This window comes from Somniosus microcephalus, chromosome 8 (genome assembly GCF_052327205.1).
Source record: "Somniosus microcephalus isolate GS21.2 chromosome 8, FLI_Smic_1.0, whole genome shotgun sequence".
NCBI classification, from domain to species: domain Eukaryota; kingdom Metazoa; phylum Chordata; class Chondrichthyes; order Squaliformes; family Somniosidae; genus Somniosus; species Somniosus microcephalus.
Genome location: NC_140994.1, coordinates 197,132,313 through 197,153,232, shown reverse-complemented (window position 1 = coordinate 197,153,232; position 20,920 = coordinate 197,132,313). Strand labels below are relative to the sequence as shown.

Here is a 20,920-nt window from a genome sequence, read left to right as displayed (position 1 = left end):
GGATATTGAGTTCCCAGCCCTGGTCACCCTGGAACCATGTTTCCGTAATCGCAATCATATCATATCCGTTTACATATATTTGCACAGCTAATTCATCCACCTTATTATGAATGCTCCTCGCATTAAGACACAAAGCCTTCAGGCTTATTTTTTTAAACACTCTTAGACCTTTTAGAATTATTGTTTACTGCAGCCATGTTTGATTTACACCCTTGATTTCTCGGACTTCCACTTTTGCTTTTCTCCTTCCTGTCTTTTGCTTCTATCCTTGCTTCCCTTTCCCCTGTCTCCCTGCACAGGTTCCCAACCCCCTGCCATTTTAATTTAAACTCTCCCCAACAGCACTAGCAAACACTCCCCCTAGGACATCGGTCCCGGTCGTGCCCAGGTGCAAACCATAGATATATGCTTAAATGCAAGAGATTTAGGACAAAGAAGCGAAACTTTCTTAGAGTGGTGAGGTTATGGAATACATTACTGGAATTAGTGAGACTATGTCAATCAACTTTTAAGAATAGATCAGATTGGTGGTTGAAGAAAAGGAGGTGAAAGGGATATGGGAACAATGCAGGCACATGGGATTAGAACTACTGCTCGTGTGGAGGACAAACACCAATGCGGACCAGTTGGGCCAAATGGCCTGTTCCCGCATTTTAATCTGTGTAATTTTTAAAAGTAATGATTATTTTACATAGTGTTAGGTGAAAAAAGTATGCATTTTGAATGCTAAAAAGATACATCAGTAATTAAATTGTTTATTCTAATGCTGTCTAAGAATTCTCATTACCAAACAAAATACAAGACATACATACACAATATATACCATCAAGTGTTTTTAATATTTGGTTCTTACACACTGATCAGTAAAGCTCAATATCAGTACACGTAACTGTAAAATGAACCATAAAAGCAGATCATTCTTGCATCTTTATTTAATTCACAAGCTTTGAATAAATCCCCCTTAACCCAAAAAATATATAGATATACACTGTATTAAAGTACAATTCCAGTAAGCACGATCACTGCAGATACCCTCGACAAAGAGAAAAATTAAAGTGATCCTTTGTAAAACAGTCATAAATAATCTAAAAGCCATGAAAATACAGAAAAAGGATTGTAGCTCAGGTCTGACATTTGCTTCTCTGCAGCTGTAAATATTGCACTATTGTATGGAGTCATTCTATACAGCTTGTGTAAACATTAGTTTCCTTTCAACTTTTAAATCAAGGCAGCTACAAGAATGAGATGTAGTTTCTTCATTGATAGGATACTAAGGATGAGGCACTTAAAATTGTATCCATGCTATATATAACATTATATAGATTTAAAATCAAATATGCAACATATGCATATTCTACATCACTGCACATGCCCCAATCAGATAACTTCATTTAGTTATAGCCTTCACATTTCATAAGAAGAAAAAGATAACCGAAAAAGAAGACAAAAAATTGGTCAGAACACCAATCCTCAAATGCTTGGAGGTTTCAGGTCTTCATTCTACAGTGACTGACTTGGCCAGGTTTCGAGGAAAGTCAACCTATAATAAGAAATTCAATTTAGTTAATGGACACTTACTAAAAACATAACTTTCTTCATAGACAGGGAAGAAAACAAGATTGACAGCAATAAGGTTGATGCTTAAGTCCTGGAATCTTTGCATTCTTGATCATTCAGCTCCACCAAGCCAATAACCTAACAAATAGAAGCAGCAGGAAGATTACTGGTACTCTATACCGGTACTGTTCTTGCCGCTTGTCCAGCTAGGACCACTCTGCCAGCTAGGTTGACTAACAGGGTTTTAAGCTAACGAAACACCAGCAATATTGCTGTGTGTATATATAATATATATATGGGAGTTCCTAAGTATTAGATAAGTGGTCCCCATGGATGGTGGGGGGAAAACAGAGTGAAGAGAGAAAGAGAAAGGAGAGAAAAGAGAGAGAGAGAGAGATTGTACAAGGACACTATGGTGTTTTTTGTTTTCCATTGGATCGTCCTAGATGTGTAATACAGTATTTGCTTTTGCTATAACCTTTCGGTACTGGTCATGAACGTTTAGAGGCTCATTAACTGAGACATCTGCTCAACAGGCTAATTCAGAACCCAGCATGGTATACACATGCTTGGCGTTAGCCCTACTCAAATATACAATGTCTACAGGGCTACCTTCATCCTTCAGCCGAGTAACCTCCTTGAAGAATCCAATCAGATTGAGAAGACATGACCTGCTTTTCGAGAAGCCATGTTGAGAGTCTCCAGTAACTCCTTCTCTGTCACATTTTAAACAAATACAACCCATGGACCCTTTAATGCCTCAAGGAAAACTTATGTTGTAAGTTTGTATCAGAATGGTATTTTAAACAGTTTGACTTTTGAGAATTTATGGATATTTTCACTTCAGTAATTTTTATATAGTCAGCACATCTTAAGATATACAATTAACTCACATCATATCCTCGAAGAACAGCCAAGTGGAAAGAAAGGAGCTGGAGAGGAATTACACTTAATATACCCTGTAAACAGTCAACTGAATGTGGAATTTCAACAGTTTTGTATGCAAATTTCATACTCTCCTCATCATTTTTTGTACAGAGTATTATTGGACGGCCCTAAAAAAAAAAGCACAGATTAGAACTGCTAAACAAATTCCTTTATGACATCGATAAAAATTCCTAGTGAAATATTTTGAGTGAAGATATAACATAATGAGGATCTGGAAGCAGAAACTTTTTTAAAACATTCACTGAGCGTGTGTATTCACATTGCAATTCCCGGCTCACACTTCCACCCTCCAAGTACGTAATGTACACAGCATAGGATTTTTCTGTCCTTGTGATTCAGACAAGACAATTTTGTACAACAAGTGTATACAGTTGATTTTCACTTCTCAGTTGTAGGTAAATTTAATGCACAAGCAAGATCTAGGTTTAAAAATAAGCGTCCAAATCCAATTTCTGCTATTGGGCCAAAAATTTCATCAAAGGCCAACTTCATTAAAACGTTTTGAAGAAGAACACCATCTTAGTACACAGGGCAGCATATACTCATTTCTCTTGTTGCCACAGCTAGTTTTAGCTACACGATGTAAATCCATCACATTTGCAAAGGTCTGGACTAATGCTTAACCTATCTCTCATTTTTACAGAAATAGAATAGCAAAGCTAGCTTCTCTTTCCCTCCCCAAACTTTGCATCCAGATGTGTTAATCAATCCAAAAGTAAACATTTATCCAGTACACCAAGTTAATTATGGGTTCAAATTTTCATAACAATACAAAAATATCATGCTAGATTTAATTATCAGAAAGTTAAAATTTTACTTTATTTACCTTTTCAAGTAATGTTTTACTTTGCCAATTGAACAGTATTGAAATTAGTACTGTTACCTCCAATGCAATACTAGGACAGCATATACTGCGAAATATAACAATTGTAGCTGTACCTGTCGTGCAGCGACCTGTTGCAAAGCATTCTGACACTTGGTGTAGCATGGATCCTTCATGACAACCATTATAACAGGCATCAGCTTGTCAATTAAAGCCAAAGGACCATGTTTCAACTCTCCAGCCAAGATCCCCTCAGAATGCATGTAAGTAATTTCTTTGATTTTCTGTCGACATGACAAAAAAATTAATTACTATTCAAACTTATTACTGCAATCAGTATTTCAGAGAATGCAATACCTAATTAAAAAAACCTAGAAATGCTCAGAATGGGGACTAGTTTATTCACGTGATCAAGTGCCAATACATAAATATTTTATGGACATTTTCACCATATATATTAAAGACTGCGATAAAGAAGTATCCAAGGTCAGAAGTGGGCATGTTTGCTGATGAGTGCAGTGTTCAGTTTCATTTGCAACTCCTCAGATAATGAACCAGTCCATGCCCGCGTGCAGCAAGACCTGGACAACATTTAGGCTTGGGCTGATAAGTGGCAAGTAACATTCGTGCCACACAAGTACTAGGCAAGGACTATCTGCAACATGCGAAAGTCTAAGCACCGGCCCTTGACATTCAATGGCATTACCATCGCCAAATCCCCCACCATCAACATCCTGGGGGTCACATAAATACTGTGGCTACAAGAGCAGGTCAGAGGCTAGATATTCTGTGGCGAGTGTCTCACCTCCTGACTCCCCAAAGCCTTTCCATCACCTACAAGACACAAGTCATGAGTGTGATGGAATACTCTCCGCTTGGCTGGACGAGTGCAGCTCCAATAACACTCAAATAGCTCGACAGCATCCAGGACAAAGCAGCCCGCTTGATTGGCACCCCATTCACCACCTTAAACATTCACTCCCTCCACCACCGGCGTACCGTGGCTGCAGTGTGTACCAACTCCAAGATGCACTGCAGCAACTTGCCAAGGCTCCTTCGGCAGCACCTCCCAAACCCACGACCTCTACCACATAGAAGGACAAGGGCAGCAGGCGCCTGGGAACACTATCACCTCCAAGATCCACTCCAAGTTACACACCATCCTGACTTGGAAGTATATTGCCATTCCTTCATCATCACTGGGTCAAAATCCTGGAACTCCCTCTCTAACAGCACTGTGGGAGTACCTTCACTGCACAGACTGCAGCGGTTCAAGAAGGCGGCTCACCACCACCTTCTCAAGGGCAATTAGAGATGTGCAATAAATGCTGGCCTTGCCAGCGATGCTCCCATCCCAGGAACGAATAATAAAAAAAGAAAAAGCTTGCAGATGACACTAATTTAGGAAGCATAGTAAGCTATAAAACATAAGACAGGTTAAGTGAGTGGGCAAAACTACGATAGGTGGAGTTCAATGTGGAGAAGTGTGAAGTTCTCTACTTTGGATCCAGGAAAGACAAATCAGAATATTTTCTTAATGGCGAGACACTTGGAGTTGTGGAAGAGCAAAGGGATTTAGATGTTCATTACACAAATCACTTTAAAGCTAGCACACAGGTACAAAAAGCAATCAAAAAGGCTAATGGAATATTGGCCTTACATAAGAAGTAGGAGCAGGAGTAGGCCATACGGCCCCTCGGGCCTGCTCTGCCATTCAATAGGATCATGGCTGATCCGAACCTAGACTCACGTCCACTTCCCTGCCCGCTCCCCGTAACCCCTAATTCCCTTATCAGCTAGGAAGCTGTCTATCTCTGTTTTAAATGTATTTAATGTCGCAGCTTCCACAGCTCTCTGAGGTAGCAAATTCCATAGATTTACTACCCTCTGAGTGAAGAAGTTTCTCCTCATCTCAGTTTTGAAACGGCAGCCCCTTATTCTAAGATTATGCCCCCTAGTTCTAGTCTCACCCATCAGTGAAAACATCCTCCCCGCATCCACCCGATCAAGCCCCCTCACAATCTTATATGTTTCGATAAGATCGCCTCTCATTCTTCTGAATTCCAATGAGTAGAGGCCCAACCTACTCAACCTTTCCTCATAAGTCAACCCCCTCATCTCTGGAATCAACCGAGTGAACCTTCTCTGAACTGCCTCGAGAGCAAGCATATCTTTTCTTAAATATGGAAACCAAAACTGTACGCAATATTCCAGGTGTGGCCTCACCAGTACCCTGTATAAGTGAAGCAAGACTTCCCTGCTTTTATACTCCATCCCCTTTGCAATAAAAGCCAAGATTCCATTGGCCTTCCTGATCACCTGCTGTACCTGCATACTAACCTTCTGTGTTTCATGCACCAGGACCCCCAGATCCCTTTGTACTGTAGCACTTTGCAGTTTCTCTCCATTTAGATAATAACTTGCTCTTTGATTTTTTTCTGCCAAAGTGCATAACCTCACACTTTCCAACATTATACAGGAAACTTTGTGCTATCCGGCACCGAGCTGCTGCCGTACACTCCAAACTGCCGTACACTCCAGAGCTAATGTTGAAACGAAAATCTCCGTATGAATCAACAAACCCGGCAAGCGTCTCTGTAGCTGAAGCTGTTGCTTAGCTACAGACCTTGCACAGCTTGACTGTTCAAAAAAAGAAAAGAAACAAAAAGAATAAAAAACAGCTCCTGATTTTTGCCGGTGGCTCCAGCTTGCCAGACGGTTCGCCTCCGGATAACTCAAAGTTTCCTGTATTCCATCTGCCAAATTTCTGCCCACTCACTTAGCCTGTCTATGTCCTTTTGCAGGTTTTGTATGTCCTCCTCACTCACTGCTTTCCCTCCCATCTTTGTATCGTCGGCAAACTTGGATACGTTGCACTTGGTCCCCTCCTCCAAATCGTTAATATAGATTGTAAAGATTTGGAGTCCCAGCACTGACCCCTGCGGAACACCACTAGTCACTGATTGCCAACCCGAGAATGAACCATTTATCCCAACTCTCTGTTTTCTGTTAGATAGCCAATCTTCCACCCATGCCAGTATATTACCCCCAATCCTGTGATTTTTTATCTTGTGCAGTAATCTTTTGTGTGGCACCTTGTCAAATGTCTTTTGCAAGTCCAAATACACCACATCCACTGGTTCCCCTTTATCCACCGGTTCCCCTTTATCCACCCTGTTTGTTACATCCAAGAATTCGAGAAAATTTGTCAAACATGCCTTCCCCTTCATAAAACAATGCTGACTCTGTCCGATTAAATTATGCTTATCCAAATGTCCTGTTCCTGCTTCCTTAATAATGGACTCTAACATTTTACCAACCACAGATGTTAGGCTAACTGGTCTATAGTTTCCAGCCTTTTGTCTACCTCCCTTTTTAAATAAGGGCCTTACATTAGCAGTTTTACAATCTGCTGGGACCTTTCCTGAATCCAGGGAGTTTTGGAAAATTACCACCAATGCATCCGCAATCCCTACCGCTACTTCTCTCAAGACCCTAGGATGTAAGCCATCAGGTCCAGGGGATTTATCCGCCTTAAGTCCCATTATCTTACCGAGTACCATCTCCTTAGTGATTTTAATCGTGTTTAGCTCCTCCCCCCCATAGCCCCCTGTTTGTCCAGTGTTGGGATATTTTTAGTGTCCTCTACTGTAAAGACTGATACAAAATATTTGTTCAGCGTTTCTGCCAACTCTATGTTCCCCACCACTAATTTCCCGGTCTCGTCCTCTAAGGGACCAACATTCACTTTAGCCACCCTTTTCCTTTTTATATAACTGTAGAAACTTTTGCTATCTGTTTTTATATTTTTTGCTAGTTTACTTTCATAATCTATCTTCCCTTTCTTAATTAATCTTTTAATGATTCTTTGCTGGCTTTTAAATGCTTCCCAATCTTCTATCCTCCTACTAGATTTGGTTACTTTATATGCCCTTGTTTTCAGTCGGATACTATCCTTTATTACTTTACTTAGCCACGGATGGCTGTCTTTTCTTTTACGTCCCTTTTTCCCCAGTGGAATATATTTTTCTTGAAAGTTGTGAAATATCTCCTTGAATGTACACCACTGCTCATGTACTGTCTTACACCTTAATCTATTTTCCCAGTCCACTTTAGTCAACTCTGCTCTCATACTTTCATAGTCTCCTTTATTTAAGCTTAGTACACTGGTTTGAGATCCAACTCTCTCACCGTCCAACTGAATTTGGAATTCAACCATGTTATGGTCACTCATTCCAAGGGGATCCTTTACTAGGACATTTTTTATTAATCCTGTCTCATTACACAGGACCAGATCTAAGATTGCCTGCCCCCTGGTTGGTTCAGTAACATACTGCTCAAGGAACCCGTCCCTAATGCACTCTATGAACTCTTCCTCAAGGCTGCCCTGCCCAATTTGATTTGTCCAGTCAATGTGAAAGTTAAAATCTCCCATGATTATAGCTGTTCCCTTATTACAAGCCCCAACTATTTCCTGATTTATACTCCGACCAATAGAGTTGCAACTGTTAGGAGGCCTATAGACTACGCCCACTAGTGACTTTTTCCCCTTATTATTCCTTATCTCCGCCCAAACCGTTTCACTATCCTGATCCTTTGACCCAATATCATTTCTCACTATTGCAGTGATTCCATCCTTTATTAACATAGCCACCCCACCTCCCTTACCTTCCTGTCTGTCCTTCCTAATAGTCAAATACCCCTGGATGTTTAGTTCCCAGTCATGGTCACCCTGCAGCCATGTCTCCGTAATGGCCACCAGATCATACCCATGTGTAGTTATTTGTACCATCAACTCGTCTATTTTGTTACAAATGCTGCGTGCATTCAGATAAAGAATTTTAAATATGTTTTGTGACAATTTATTCCTGCTTTTACCCCCTTTACTACTTTACCTTTATCTTTATATATTGTCCCTTCCTGACATGCTCTGGTTTTTAATTCCCCCACGGCTACCTTGCTCTATTGCCTTCTCCACTGACATTTTTATTTTTCGCTCTCTTGAAACCTCCCTCCCACAGGAAACTTTCTGGTATCCGGCACCGACCTGGTGCCGTTAGATCAAAACTGCCGTAGAAACCAGCGCTAATGTTAAAACATATGGAGCTCAGAGCTCCGTGTGAAGCAACAAACCCTGTTGCTTAGCAACAGCTTCAAAACAGTCGGCGCAGCTTGCAAGCGTCTAGCTGAAGCTGTTGCTTAGCTACAGAGACGCTTGCAGAGCCAGGACTGGAGAAAAGAAGCAACGAAAAGAAAAAAAATTATCTGAACCGACTCCTGAATTTTGCCGGTAGATAAGAGCTTTCCGGACATTTAACCTCCGGATAAACGAAAGTTTCCTGTAGTTTAAAGCCCTCTCTACAGCCCTAGTTATTCGATTCGCCAGGATTCTAGTCCCAGCACAGGCCAAGTGAAGTCTGTCCCAACGGAACAGCTCTCTCCTGTCCCAGTACTGGTGCCAGTGTCCCAAGAAGCAAAACCCATTTCTCCCACACCAGTCTTTGAGCCACGCATTTAACTCTCTGATTTTATTTACCCTAGCCAAATTTGCCTTTATCTGAAGGGGGTTGGAATACAAAAGTGAGGAAGTGATGCTTCAGTTCTACCGTCTTAGTCAGATCCCATCTGGAGTACTGTGTTCCGTTTTGGGCACCTCAACCTCAGGAAGGACTTAATTCCTTGGAGGAGGTACAGTGCAAATTCACTACAATGATACCATGGCTTAAAAGGTTAAATTAGGAGAACATGTTGCATAAACGTGGTTTGTATTCCCTGGGGTTTAGAGGGTTGAGGGGTGATCTAATCAAGGTGCTTAAAATGATAAAGCGATGCGATTGGGTAGATACAAAGAAACTACATTTGCTAGTGGAGGAATGCAGAACCAGGGGCCATACTCTTAAAAAAAAAATTAGAGCTTGGCCAGTTAGGAGTGAAATCAGGAAGCATTTTTACACACAAAGGTCAGTGGAAATGTTGAAAAGGCTGTGGATGCCGGGTCAATTGAAATTTTCAAGACTGAGACCAATATACTTTAATGGAATATATATACACACACACACACAAGAAAATATTCAAATTGGGATATGCTAAGTTAAATACAAGTTTAAATACTTTTCTAGAAATATAAGTACAGGAAAAGTTCTGATATCCGGCACCGACGGGACCGGCGTGTTGCCGATCTATCAAAAGTGCCGGACATGCAAAGTCAACGTTGAAGCATACGGAGATGAAAATCTCCGTATTTGACAACAAACACTCGTAAACACTCGGCCCGTACCTTGAAGCGTCTCTGAAGCTGTTGCGAAGCTACAAAGACGCTTTCCAGAGCCTGCCTGTTAACAGAATGCTAGGAGAAGAAAAAAAAACGAACTAAAACAGCTGCTGATTTCTGCCGTTAGAGCAAAGTTTCCGGCCATACAACCTCCGGATAAACCAAAGTTTCCAGTATCAGGAATAAAATAGTGGAATTATTGGTATTAATATGGAGGGGCTGCATAAAAACTGACCACAACTAGCATCAAGTAGCATGGCTGAGCAGAAAATGCCCAAGAGAGAGAGCAGAGAATGTCCAGAATAGACTTATCAAACTAAGTCAAGGAGTGGCATTATGTGAGATTATAATGAGCATAGAAAGATTGGAACAGAAAGAAAAATTGGGTAGCAAAAACAATACTGGTAGTTGTTAGTGATGAGGGCAAGTAACAACTTGCCATTCTCTAGCAGTTGTTACAGTAAGTAGGTTGACAGCAAGAAAGGCGGCAGGGAATTTATTTATATCAGATATGAAACATGCTATGACTGAATGGTGATAACCAAAAGGACGGGCTGGAAGTACAAACAATTTCGCAGAGGAAATCAATGTGTTCCTGATGGTGAAGTGAAATTGTATATCAGATTTAGAATTCAGCAGTTAGGCAAAAGTGAAAAACCTAAAAGCTCACTTGGGTTCTGGTAATCATTGAATAGTTATATTTTATGTCGTGACAATGGTTAGGGGGGAAAAAAACATATGAATGTAAAAGACTTTAGAAAACATTTTGAGCTATGGGAATCGAATGGAACTGGATTTTTTTAAATAGATTTTGCAAAATGTAAAAAAATTCCTTTTGAAGAGCTGAAGGGGGGAGAAAAAAGGAAAAAGAGAGCAAGATCAAGTCCTCAGTACCTGAATAATGCAGTATAAAAAACCCTAAAGGGCAAACAGAAATATTTTAAGCTATCCTAGGAAACATAGATACATAGATACATAGAAGATAGGAGCAGGAGTAGGCCATTCGGCCCTTCGTGCCTGCTCCGCCATTTAATGAGATCATGGCTGATCCTTTAATTCAGTATCCCGTCCCCGCCTTCTCTCCGTAACCCTTAACCCCTTTTGCCCGTAGAAATATATCTAATTCCCTCTTAAATATATTTAATGAGTTGGCGTACACTGCCCTCTGTGGCAATGAGTTCCACAGGTTCACCACTCTCTGAGTGAAGAAATTCCCCCTCATCTCTGTCCTAAATGGTTTAGCCCTTATCCTTAAATTATGTCCTCTAGTTCTGTTCTCACCCGCCAAGGGAAACATTCCTTCTGCATCCAGTCTGTCTAGACCTGTCAGAATTTTATACACTTCTATGAGGTCCCCTCTCAATCTTCTAAACTCCAGTGTGTACATCCCTAAACTACATAGTCTCTCCTCATAGGTCATTCCCGCCATTCCTGGTATCAGCCTGGTGAATCGCCGCTGCACCCCCTCCATGGCAAGAACATCCTTCCTCAGATGAGGCGACCAAAACTGTACACAGTACTCGAGGTGTGGTCTCACCAGTGCCCTGTACAGCTGCAGCAAGGTATCCCTGTTCCTGTATTCTAACCCTTTTGCTATGAAGGCCAGCATACCGTTTGCCTTCTTGACCGCCTGTTGCACCTGCATGCTCGCCTTCAGTGACTGGTGTACAAGAACACCCAGGTCTCTCTGTACTTCCCCCTCTCCCAATCTATTGCCATTTAAATAATAATTTGCCCTCCCGTTCCTGCACCCAAGGTGGATAACTTCGCACTTGTCCACATTATAGTGCATCTGCCATTTATCCGCCCAATCGCCCAGTCTGTCCAAATCGCTCTGGAGCTTCCTGGTCTCTTCCTCTGAGCCCACCCCACCTCCTAGTTTAGTGTCGTCTGCAAATTTGGAAATGCTGCATCCGACTCCCTGATCCAGGTCATTAATGTAAATTGTGAACAGCTGGGGGCCCAGGACAGATCCCTGTGGTACCCCACTTGTTACTGCCTGCCATTCAGAAAATGAGCCGTTTATTCCAACTCTCTGTTTTCTATCTGACAGCCAGTTCCCTATCCACGCCAAAACTTTCCCCTTTATCCCATGAGCCTCAATTTTCCATGCTAATCTTTTATGTGGGACCTTATCGAAGGCCTTTTGGAAGTCCAGGTACACCACATCTACTGGCTCTCCCCCATCTATTCTACCAGTTACTCCCTCAAAAAATTCCAATAGATTAGTCAAGCACGATTTACCCTTTGTAAATCCATGTTGACTCTGTCCTATCCTGTCCCCATTTGCTAAGTGCTCCGCTATTTCATCCTTAATGATGGACTCCAGCATTTTGCCCACAACTGATGTAAGGCTTACAGGTCTGTAATTACCTGCTTTTTCCCTACCCCCCTTTTTGAATAGTGGGGTAACGTTAGCTACCCTCCAATCCATCGGCACTGTTCCCGAGTCTAATGAATTCTGAAAAATCATCCTTAGTGCATCCGCTATCTCTAGGGCCACCTCCTTCAGTACCCTAGGATGCATGTTATCAGGCCCTGGGGATTTGTCCACCTTCAATCCCTTTAGCTTCCTTAACACCATATCCTTAGAGATATTGATTTGCGTCAGTTCCTCCTTTGCCAATGTCCCTATTTTTCCCGATATCCCAGGGAGGTTTTTTGTGTCTTCCTTCGTAAAGACTGACCCAAAGTATGCATTTAGTTGATCTGCCATTTCCTTATTTCCCATTATATATTCCCCCGTATCTGACTGCAATGGACCAACTTTGGTTTTCACCAGTCTTTTCCTTTTGATATATTTATAAAAGCTTTTGGAGTTAGTTTTTATATTTTCCGCCAGCTTATTTTCGTAAGCTATTTTGCCCCTCTTGATCATGCCCTTTGCCCTCCTTTGCTCTATCTTAAACTGTTCCCAATCTTCCGCTCTGGCGCTTTTTTTGGCTATTTTATACGCCCTATCTTTGGATTTTATGCTGTCTCTAATTTCCCCTGTTATCCACGGTTGAGTCACCTTTTTAGATTTCCTTTTATGCCAGATTGGTATAAACAATTTTTGCAATTTTGTCATTCTATCTTTAAATGTTTGCCATTGTTTATCTACCTCCAGTCCTCTCAGGAACGTTGTCCAATCAGACCTACTCAGTTCCCGTCTCATGGCATCATAATTCCCCTTGTTTAAATTCAGGACCTTAGTCTCTGAGTCAATTTCTTCGCTCTCCATTTCGAGTGAGAAATCGATCATGTTATGATCGCTCTGACCCAAGGGTCCCCGTACAACAAGATTACTGATTAGTCCCTTCTCATTGCACAGTACCCAGTCCAATATAGCCTGTTCCCGAGTTGGTTCCTCGACATATTGATCCAGATAACCATCCCTTAAACACTCAAGGAATTCCTCCTCCTCATTATTTTTACTGATTAGGCTAGTCCAATCTATATGTAAGTTAAAGTCACCTATGATGACAGCTGTGCTCTTATTGCACGCTTCTCTAATTTCCCTCGTGATGCCCTCCCTAACCTCTATTTTACTATTTGGAGGCCTATATACCACTCCTATTAATGTTTTTCGCCCCTCGCTATTTCTTAGCTCCACCCATATAGATTCTGTATTAACTGAGTTAATATCCTTCCTTTCAATTGCATTTATCCCCTCTTTTACTAGCAATGCTACCCCTCCTCCCTTTCTTTTTTGTCGATCCTTCCTAAATACTGAATACCCCTGTATGTTAAGCTCCCAGCCCTGCTCACCCTGCAACCATGTTTCCGTAATCCCAATTAGATCATAATTATTAACCTCTATTTCCACAGCTAATTCATCTACCTTGTTCCTGATGCTTCTCGCATTAAGGTATAAAACCCTCAGGCTTTTTTTATGCTCACATTTTTTATGAATTAGTTTGGCCCTTTGTACCGGGAGCCATACAAAAGTTAAATGATAACTTAAAAGGAATATTAGACAAGCAAAAAGAATAATCATGAATTGTAGATAGTAGCAAGAGAGAACTGTGGTAAACCACTGTAGTTCACTGTGTTCACTGTTGTTGTTGTTGTCGTTCACTCTTGTTTCACTGTTGTGCCTGACTATGCCTCAGCTGACTCCGCCCCTGGGCTACCGAGTATAAGAGCGGCCGCATGGCAGCTCCAGGCATTCGGTCGTCCACTAGAGGCATAGTCCTGATCTGTCTGAAGTGCAATTCAGTAGTTAATAAAAGCCTGTCGTTCTGAACTCTGCTCAGCCTTTTATTAGAATTGATAGCGCATCAATTTTATTAACTACTGAAAAAAAAAAAAAAAAAAACGATGCTGCAGATTCTTAAGATCAAGTGCCTGGAACTCGACCCGCAAGAACCGGACTCGACTGCTAAGTTCTCGCATTGGCTGCACTGTTTTGAGTCCTTTCTGACTGCATCCGGCGAGACCGTCGCCACCGATGCCGACAAGCTCAGGGTGCTGAACTCTAAAGTAAACCACCGAGCTTTTGCCCTTATCCGGGACGCTACGAGCTACCAGGGGGCTATCGACATCTTGAAGGAGCAATACGCACGCCCGGTCAACTATGTTTACGCAAGACATCTCCTGGGGTCTCGCAAACAACAGCCCGGGGAACCCACAGAAGCATACATACGGGCGCTGAAGGAACTCGGCCGAGCCTGCGAATGCAAGCAAGTAACAGCCACGGAACATACGGAGGAGCTCATCCGGGACGCCCTCGTGGCGGGCCTCAGGTCCACTCACACACGGCAGCGACTGCTGGAAAGTAGCGAGCTCGACCTGAAGAAGGCGATTTCACTCACCCTCTCGTTGGACGTAGCCCACCGGAACATGGAGGCCTACTCCCCGGACCGCACGGCCGCCTCATGGATGCCGCAGCCGCCGCCACCTTGGGACGCGGCGCCGCCACGGGCCCTGGCCTCAACTGCTGCAGCGATGTCCCGCCCGAGCCAGAAATGTTATTTCTGTGGCCAAACCAAACACCCCAGGGCGCGCTGCCCTGCGAAAAACGCGGTCTGCTCTGCCTGCGGTAAGAAGGGACACTACGCTGGCGTCTGCAGAAGTCAGAAGACCCCTACCTCCAGCAGCGCCGCGTGCGATTCGTGGGAGCGGCCATCTTGCCTCCCTCCAGCCTCGTGGGGATCGGGATCGTCATGGGCGCCGCCATTTTGTCCTTCCTCCCCGACGCCGCCATCTTGTCCGCCATTCTGCCAACGGGCCCCCGACTCACCCACCGCCGCCTCACCGGGGTTCTACAGCGACGCTACCGACTCCACAGCGGCCTCCATCACGCTGGATCAATCCAGACCCCATCAGCTAGCCAGGTCCACGATGGACATCCAGGTAAATGGCCGCGCCACAACTTGCCTTTTTGATTCCGGGAGCACGGAGAGCTTCATACACCCTGATACAGTACGGCGCTATTCCCTCTCGGTCCGGCCAACGCGCCATCGGATCGCCATGGCCTCGAAATCCCACTCAGCAGACGTCGGCGGCTACTGCGTAGTGACCCTCTCGGTGAAGGGCTCCGTATATAACAATGTAAAGCTATTCGTCCTGCCACATCTCTGCGCTGCCGTTCTACTGGGGTTGGACTTTCATTGTCACTTTAAGAGTGTCACCTTGACATACGGTGGACCTCTTCCCCCACTCACTGTCTGCAACCAGCAGTTTTTAAATTGCCCGCCGCGCCCCACCTGTAGTCTCTCCACCCTCAAAATCACACCCCCCCCCCGTTCGCCAACCTCACCCGCGACTGCAAGCCTATCGCCACAAAGAGCAGGCGATACAGCACCGGGGACAGATCCTTCATAAGATCTGAGGTGACGCGGCTCCTGAAAGAGGGGATTATTGAGGATAGTACCAGCCCCTGGCGAGCCCAGGTGGTAGTCGTTAAGACTGGCAACAAGCAGCGCCTAGTCATCGACTACAGCCAGACTATCAACAAGTACACCCAGTTGGACGCATACCCCCTCCCCCGCATAGCCGACATGGTTAATAAGATAGCGCAATACCGCGTTTTCTCGACCATTGACCTCAAGGCAGCATACCACCAAATCCCTATCCGCCCTGAGGACCGCCAGTACACAGCTTTCGAGGCAAACGGCCGCCTTTTTCACTTCCTCAGGGTTCCTTTTGGCGTCACCAACGGTGTCTCCGTCTTCCAGAGGGAGATGGACCGGATGGTCGACGAGAATGCGTTACAGGCCACGTTTCCCTACCTGGACAACGTGACCATCTGCAGCCATGACCTGCAGGACCATGACGCCAATCTTGATAAGTTCCTCCGCACGGCCCAACTCCTAAACCTCACGTACAACAAGGAAAAGTGCATATTCCGCACAGCCCGCCTCGCTATCCTTGGTTGCGTGGTGAAACACGGAGTCATCAGTCCTGACCCTGACCGGATGCGCCCGTTGATGGAACTTCCCCTGCCCCACTGTCTCAAGGCCCTCAAAAGGTGCCTGGGCTTCTTTTCCTATTACGCCCAGTGGGTCCCTCATTATGCGGACAAAGCCCGTCCACTTATCAAGTCCACTTCCTTCCCCCTGACGGCGGAGGCCCGCTTAGCCTTTCACCGTATAAAAGATGACATTGCCAAGGCCACCATGCACTCGGTAGACGAGTCCATCCCCTTCCAGGTGGAGAGCGATGCATCCGACTTTGCCCTGGCCGCTACCCTTAACCAGGCGGGAAGACCCGTGGCCTTCTTTTCACGAACCCTCCAGGGCTCCGAACTCAGACACTCCTCTGTGGAAAAAGAGGCCCAGGCCATTGTGGAGGCGGTGCGCCACTGGCGGCACTACCTGGCTGGAAAACGATTTACCCTGCTTACTGACCAGCGTTCAGTTGCTTTCATGTTCAACAACAAGCAGAGGGGTAAAATCAAAAATGACAAGATTTTGAGGTGGAGAATCGAACTTTCCACCTACAATTACGACATCTTGTACCGGCCAGGGAAACTCAACGAACCCTCAGACGCTCTATCGCGAGGCACATGCGCCACCGCGCAGATCGATAGACTACGGGGCCTCCACAACGACCTCTGCCACCCGGGGGTCACCAGGTTCTTCCATTTCATTAAGGGCCGCAACCTGCCTTACTCCATCGAGGAGGTCAGGACCATGACCAGGAGCTGCCCAGTCTGTGCAGAGTGCAAGCCGCGCTTCTATAGGCCTGACAGAGCAAACCTGATCAAGGCCACCCGCCCTTTTGAGCGCCTGAGTATCGACTTTAAAGGGCCCCTCCCCTCCTCTGACCGCAATGTGTACTTCCTCAACATAGTTGATGAGTACTCCCGTTTCCCTTTTGCCATCCCCTGCCCGGACATGACCACCGCTACGGTCATTAAATGCCTGCACAACCTCTTTGCTCTGTTCGGTTTTCCCAGCTATATTCATAGCGACCGGGGCTCGTCCTTCATGAGCGACGAACTCCGTCAGTACCTGCTCATGAGAGGTATTGCCTCAAGCCGGACCACCAGCTACAACCCCCGGGGGAACGGACAGGTTGAAAGAGAGAACGCGACGGTCTGGAAGGCGGCCCTCCTAGCCTTAAAATCTAGGGGCCTTCCGACCTCCCGTTGGCAGGATGTCCTACCCGATGCGCTCCACTCCATCCGGTCACTGCTGTGTACAGCCACCAACGCAACCCCCCATGAGCGAATGTTTGTTTTTCCCCGGAGGTCCACATCTGGTAACTCACTACCACACTGGCTGACGTCCCCAGGGCCCGTCCTGCTGAGGAAGCATGTAAGGTCCCACAAAACGGCTCCCCTGGTAGAGAAGGTTCACCTCCTCCATGCCAACCCCCAGTACGCCTACGTGGCATACCCGGACGGGCAGGAGGATACAGTCTCCATTAGAGATCTGGCACCCTCGGGGTCCACTGACCCGCCACCATTGCCCCCCACCACGACCCCCTCCGACACGGCCCAAAATTCAGTAGACCCAATTCTCACCCCTGTCCATTCCACCCCAGTAGACGGCATGCCGCGCCCCCAGGACCAGCCGGAGCCCACTCGCCCACCCAACACCAAAGGGGACGATACGCCAGTGCTGGACCCCGCTCAAGACGCGTCGTGGGAAGCTGTACCATCGCAACCGTCGCCACGAAGATCTCGACGGCAAACGAGGCCGCCCGACAGACTCGCCTACTCGAACTTTTGATACACTTCACCCCGCCGGACTTAATTTTAAACGAGGGGTGAATGTGGTAAACCACTGTAGTTCACTGTGTTCACTGTTGTTGTTGTTGTCGTTCACTCTTGTTTCACTGTTGTGCCTGACTATGCCTCAGCTGACTCCGCCCCTGGGCTACCGAGTATAAGAGCGGCCGCATGGCAGCTCCTGGCATTCGGTCGTCCACTAGAGGCATAGTCCTGATCTGTCTGAAGTGCAATTCAGTAGTTAATAAAAGCCTGTCGTTCTGAACTCTGCTCAGCCTTTTATTAGAATTGATAGCGCATCAAGAACCAAATAAAATAAATAATGCAAGCAGCACAAGTTTGAAAAGGTAATTTGGCTCCCACTTGCCACTGTTTAACAGAATATTTTTAAATGATACAGTAGTGAGATATACCCATTAAAGGGAATCAGGAAATCAAATAGTGTCGTAGCACAGAAACAGGCTATTTAGCTCATCAGTTGTGCCACCAGCCTAGTCTCATTCCAGTGTCCTCATTGCACTCACATCCTTCAATATTCATTTTTCTGCAGCAACTATCTAATTCTCTTAAAATAATTAAACAATAGACTCCTAGCCTAAGCAGTCAATACTATGTAGATTAGCTTTTCCTTGAAGAAAGATTCAATGAATTTAAGAATGAGACAGAAGAGGATTACAAATAATTGAAGAATCTATAGAACATGATGGTCTTAAGTTGCAAATAATCATGAATAGAAATCAAAGGCGGCTTTTGTAGAGGCTGTACTTACTAAAGCTCCTTCTAGGCATGTAGCATAATGATACCCACGGCCCATGACTAGGAGTGATTTGTGCTGGAACAGCTCACGGGCCAGTAGCTGAATTTTTTCATCCAAGGACAAAACTTCTTTAATCAGCTCTAAGAGGAGTTATGTGAGAATAATAATGATGGGTTAATAAAATAAATGGAGGTAGTTATGGGGTTAATAGTAAGTACATCTTACATGGAGCTGTTCACATGTATTTATCTTCTAAATATTACAAGACATTTACAAACTGCAAAGGCAACATGCATACAACTATTCAATGTGAAAAATATATTTTCAAATTGTATCACAGAAGCTTACAGCACAGAAGGAGGTCATTTGGCCCATGCTTATACCAGGTCTTCCCCAGACCAATCAAAAACTAATCCCAATGCCCTGCTTTCCCTCCATAACCCTGTAACTTCCTCTGCTTCAAATATTTATACTCCCTGTGGCAAAGCATTCCATGCTCCAGCAATCTTCAGTATAAAGATCCTCCTAACTTCTCTCCTCACTCTTGTGACAATTTTAAGTTGATGATCATTACCTGTGGTGTATGTGCCTTTACGAGCCCCAGGTGTACAGTAATGCCGGTAATTGCCACTCGGGCTATATAAGCCTGTATATTGTGTATATCCGTTAGAACCCCCCCCAGACTTTGCTTAGTAAATACCTATGAACCAACTCCTGTCTTCAGTGTCTTTATCAACACACGGACACTACATTACCGAGTCCCCAACCAGAGGAATTAGTCTTTCCCTATTATTCTTTCAAAACCCTTCGTAATTTTAAAAAGCTCTATCAAATCTAATTTTAGACTTCTCTGCTGCAGTGGAAATGGTCCCAGTATCTTAAGTCACTTCTCCTAACTGGTTTCCCATACCTGGGATCATCCTGGGAAATCTACACTGTATGCTCTATAACTTTACTGTCCTTATTATAATGAAATGTCCAAAACTGCACACAGTACTCTGTGTCCTAACCAATATTTTGTACAAATTATTATTTCATTACCCTTGTTCTCTATAAACCCCCAAAAAATCATTTAATCCCCGATTTAAACTTGGGGCCCGAGTGCGGCGTTTGGGTGAGAGCAGGCCGAATGACAAGGTTGCACAGCTGCACCGGCGTGAGTCCCAAACCATTTTAAACCCAGGCCTCATTACCATCTTCTAGGATTGACTCCTGCCCGAACCCGGCGGGTATGACGAGGAGGCTGGCGGGTGGGAGTTCAGGCGGCAGGAGGCCACCACCAGGGCCCCGAGGGAACAATTTCCAACACTAAGGAAAGTGCTGAGGGTGTGAGGTCAGGAGGCGATCACAGTCGGGGGGGGCAGGAGGAAAGCCCAAGGTTTCCTGGTAGGGGCCCGGAGGAATACTCACACTATAATTCCTGGCCCACAAGGAACCAGTGAAACTTAAAAAAAAAAAAGAGCCTGGTTGGACTTCCTCAGGTTCTGGATCCAGCTGCCTCCAGTTTCCCCCGCACATTCGGCACTGCGAGACATTCCCTTGGCCTGGGATTAAAACCAGGTCGGGGTCAGAGTGACATTATTGCACCCTGCCTTTTGAATATTTAGGAGGCCCTTGCACACCACCTGAAACCAGGGAGTTAAATTGGCAGTGGGCAGAAATGCAGCGTGAACGGGAGGGCAATACTCTGCTCCTACTTTAATCTCTGCAACCCCATTCTCGTTGGGTGTGAGGGGTTATAATTGAGGCTTTAATGTTCATAGTTTCAAAAACAATTTAAGGGTTCTAAAGAGATTAAATCAATCAGGGAGACTAACAATTTTCAAATGTACAACAGTTTATTTACAAAGGTAAAGTAAGAAAACACTTCATTTTAAGTGTTTCTCATCAATAATTTAAAATACATTTTCCTGATTAAATGTTCAGTCCTTAGCTTGATATACAGTACAATGAAAATCACCTGGTAGAGATTGAAGCCCAGTGATGATCTCCTTTCTCCTTTGCTGCATAGAGATACGATCCTCGGACATCATGAGGCCAAACATAATCAAGGAAACAAACTGGCTGGTATAGGCCTGGAAAGAAGATAGGATAAAACAAGTTATGAAAAGGTTCAGAATGTTGTATTGCCTATATTTAGGAAATGTTTATATAACCAATTGGAATTAGCAAGTTCTAAATAAACATTGTGGTAGTATGGGGAGGATCAAGCGTGGAGGGGAAGATGTGTTTGGTGGTGGTATCACGTTGGAGGATGATCCATTGAATGTAGAGGCTGGTGGGGTGGAAGGTGAGGACAAGGGAAACCCTATTGTGGTACAGATAGACTATCCCTTATCCGAAAACCTTGGGACCAGCTGTGTTTCGGAATTTGGAATTTTTTGGATTTCAGAACGGATGAAA

At 44.6% G+C, this 20,920-nt stretch overlaps 1 protein-coding gene across 1 annotated transcript in view; it reads right to left on the bottom strand.

Moving 5' to 3' along the window:
- Nucleotides 1-820: 820 nt before the first annotated feature.
- LOC147114017 (glutamine--fructose-6-phosphate aminotransferase [isomerizing] 2-like) overlaps nucleotides 821-20,920 on the bottom strand; it is a 103,091-nt gene continuing 82,991 nt past the window's right edge. Inside the window, exons 15-19 of the mRNA XM_085995532.1 lie at nucleotides 20,478-20,592; nucleotides 18,530-18,657; nucleotides 3,445-3,612; nucleotides 2,451-2,612; nucleotides 821-1,540 (exon numbers count right to left, since the gene is read on the bottom strand). Coding sequence (XP_085851658.1) covers nucleotides 1,496-1,540; nucleotides 2,451-2,612; nucleotides 3,445-3,612; nucleotides 18,530-18,657; nucleotides 20,478-20,592 — 618 coding nt within the window. The 3' untranslated portion in view covers nucleotides 821-1,495. The remainder of the gene's footprint in view (nucleotides 1,541-2,450; nucleotides 2,613-3,444; nucleotides 3,613-18,529; nucleotides 18,658-20,477; nucleotides 20,593-20,920) is intronic.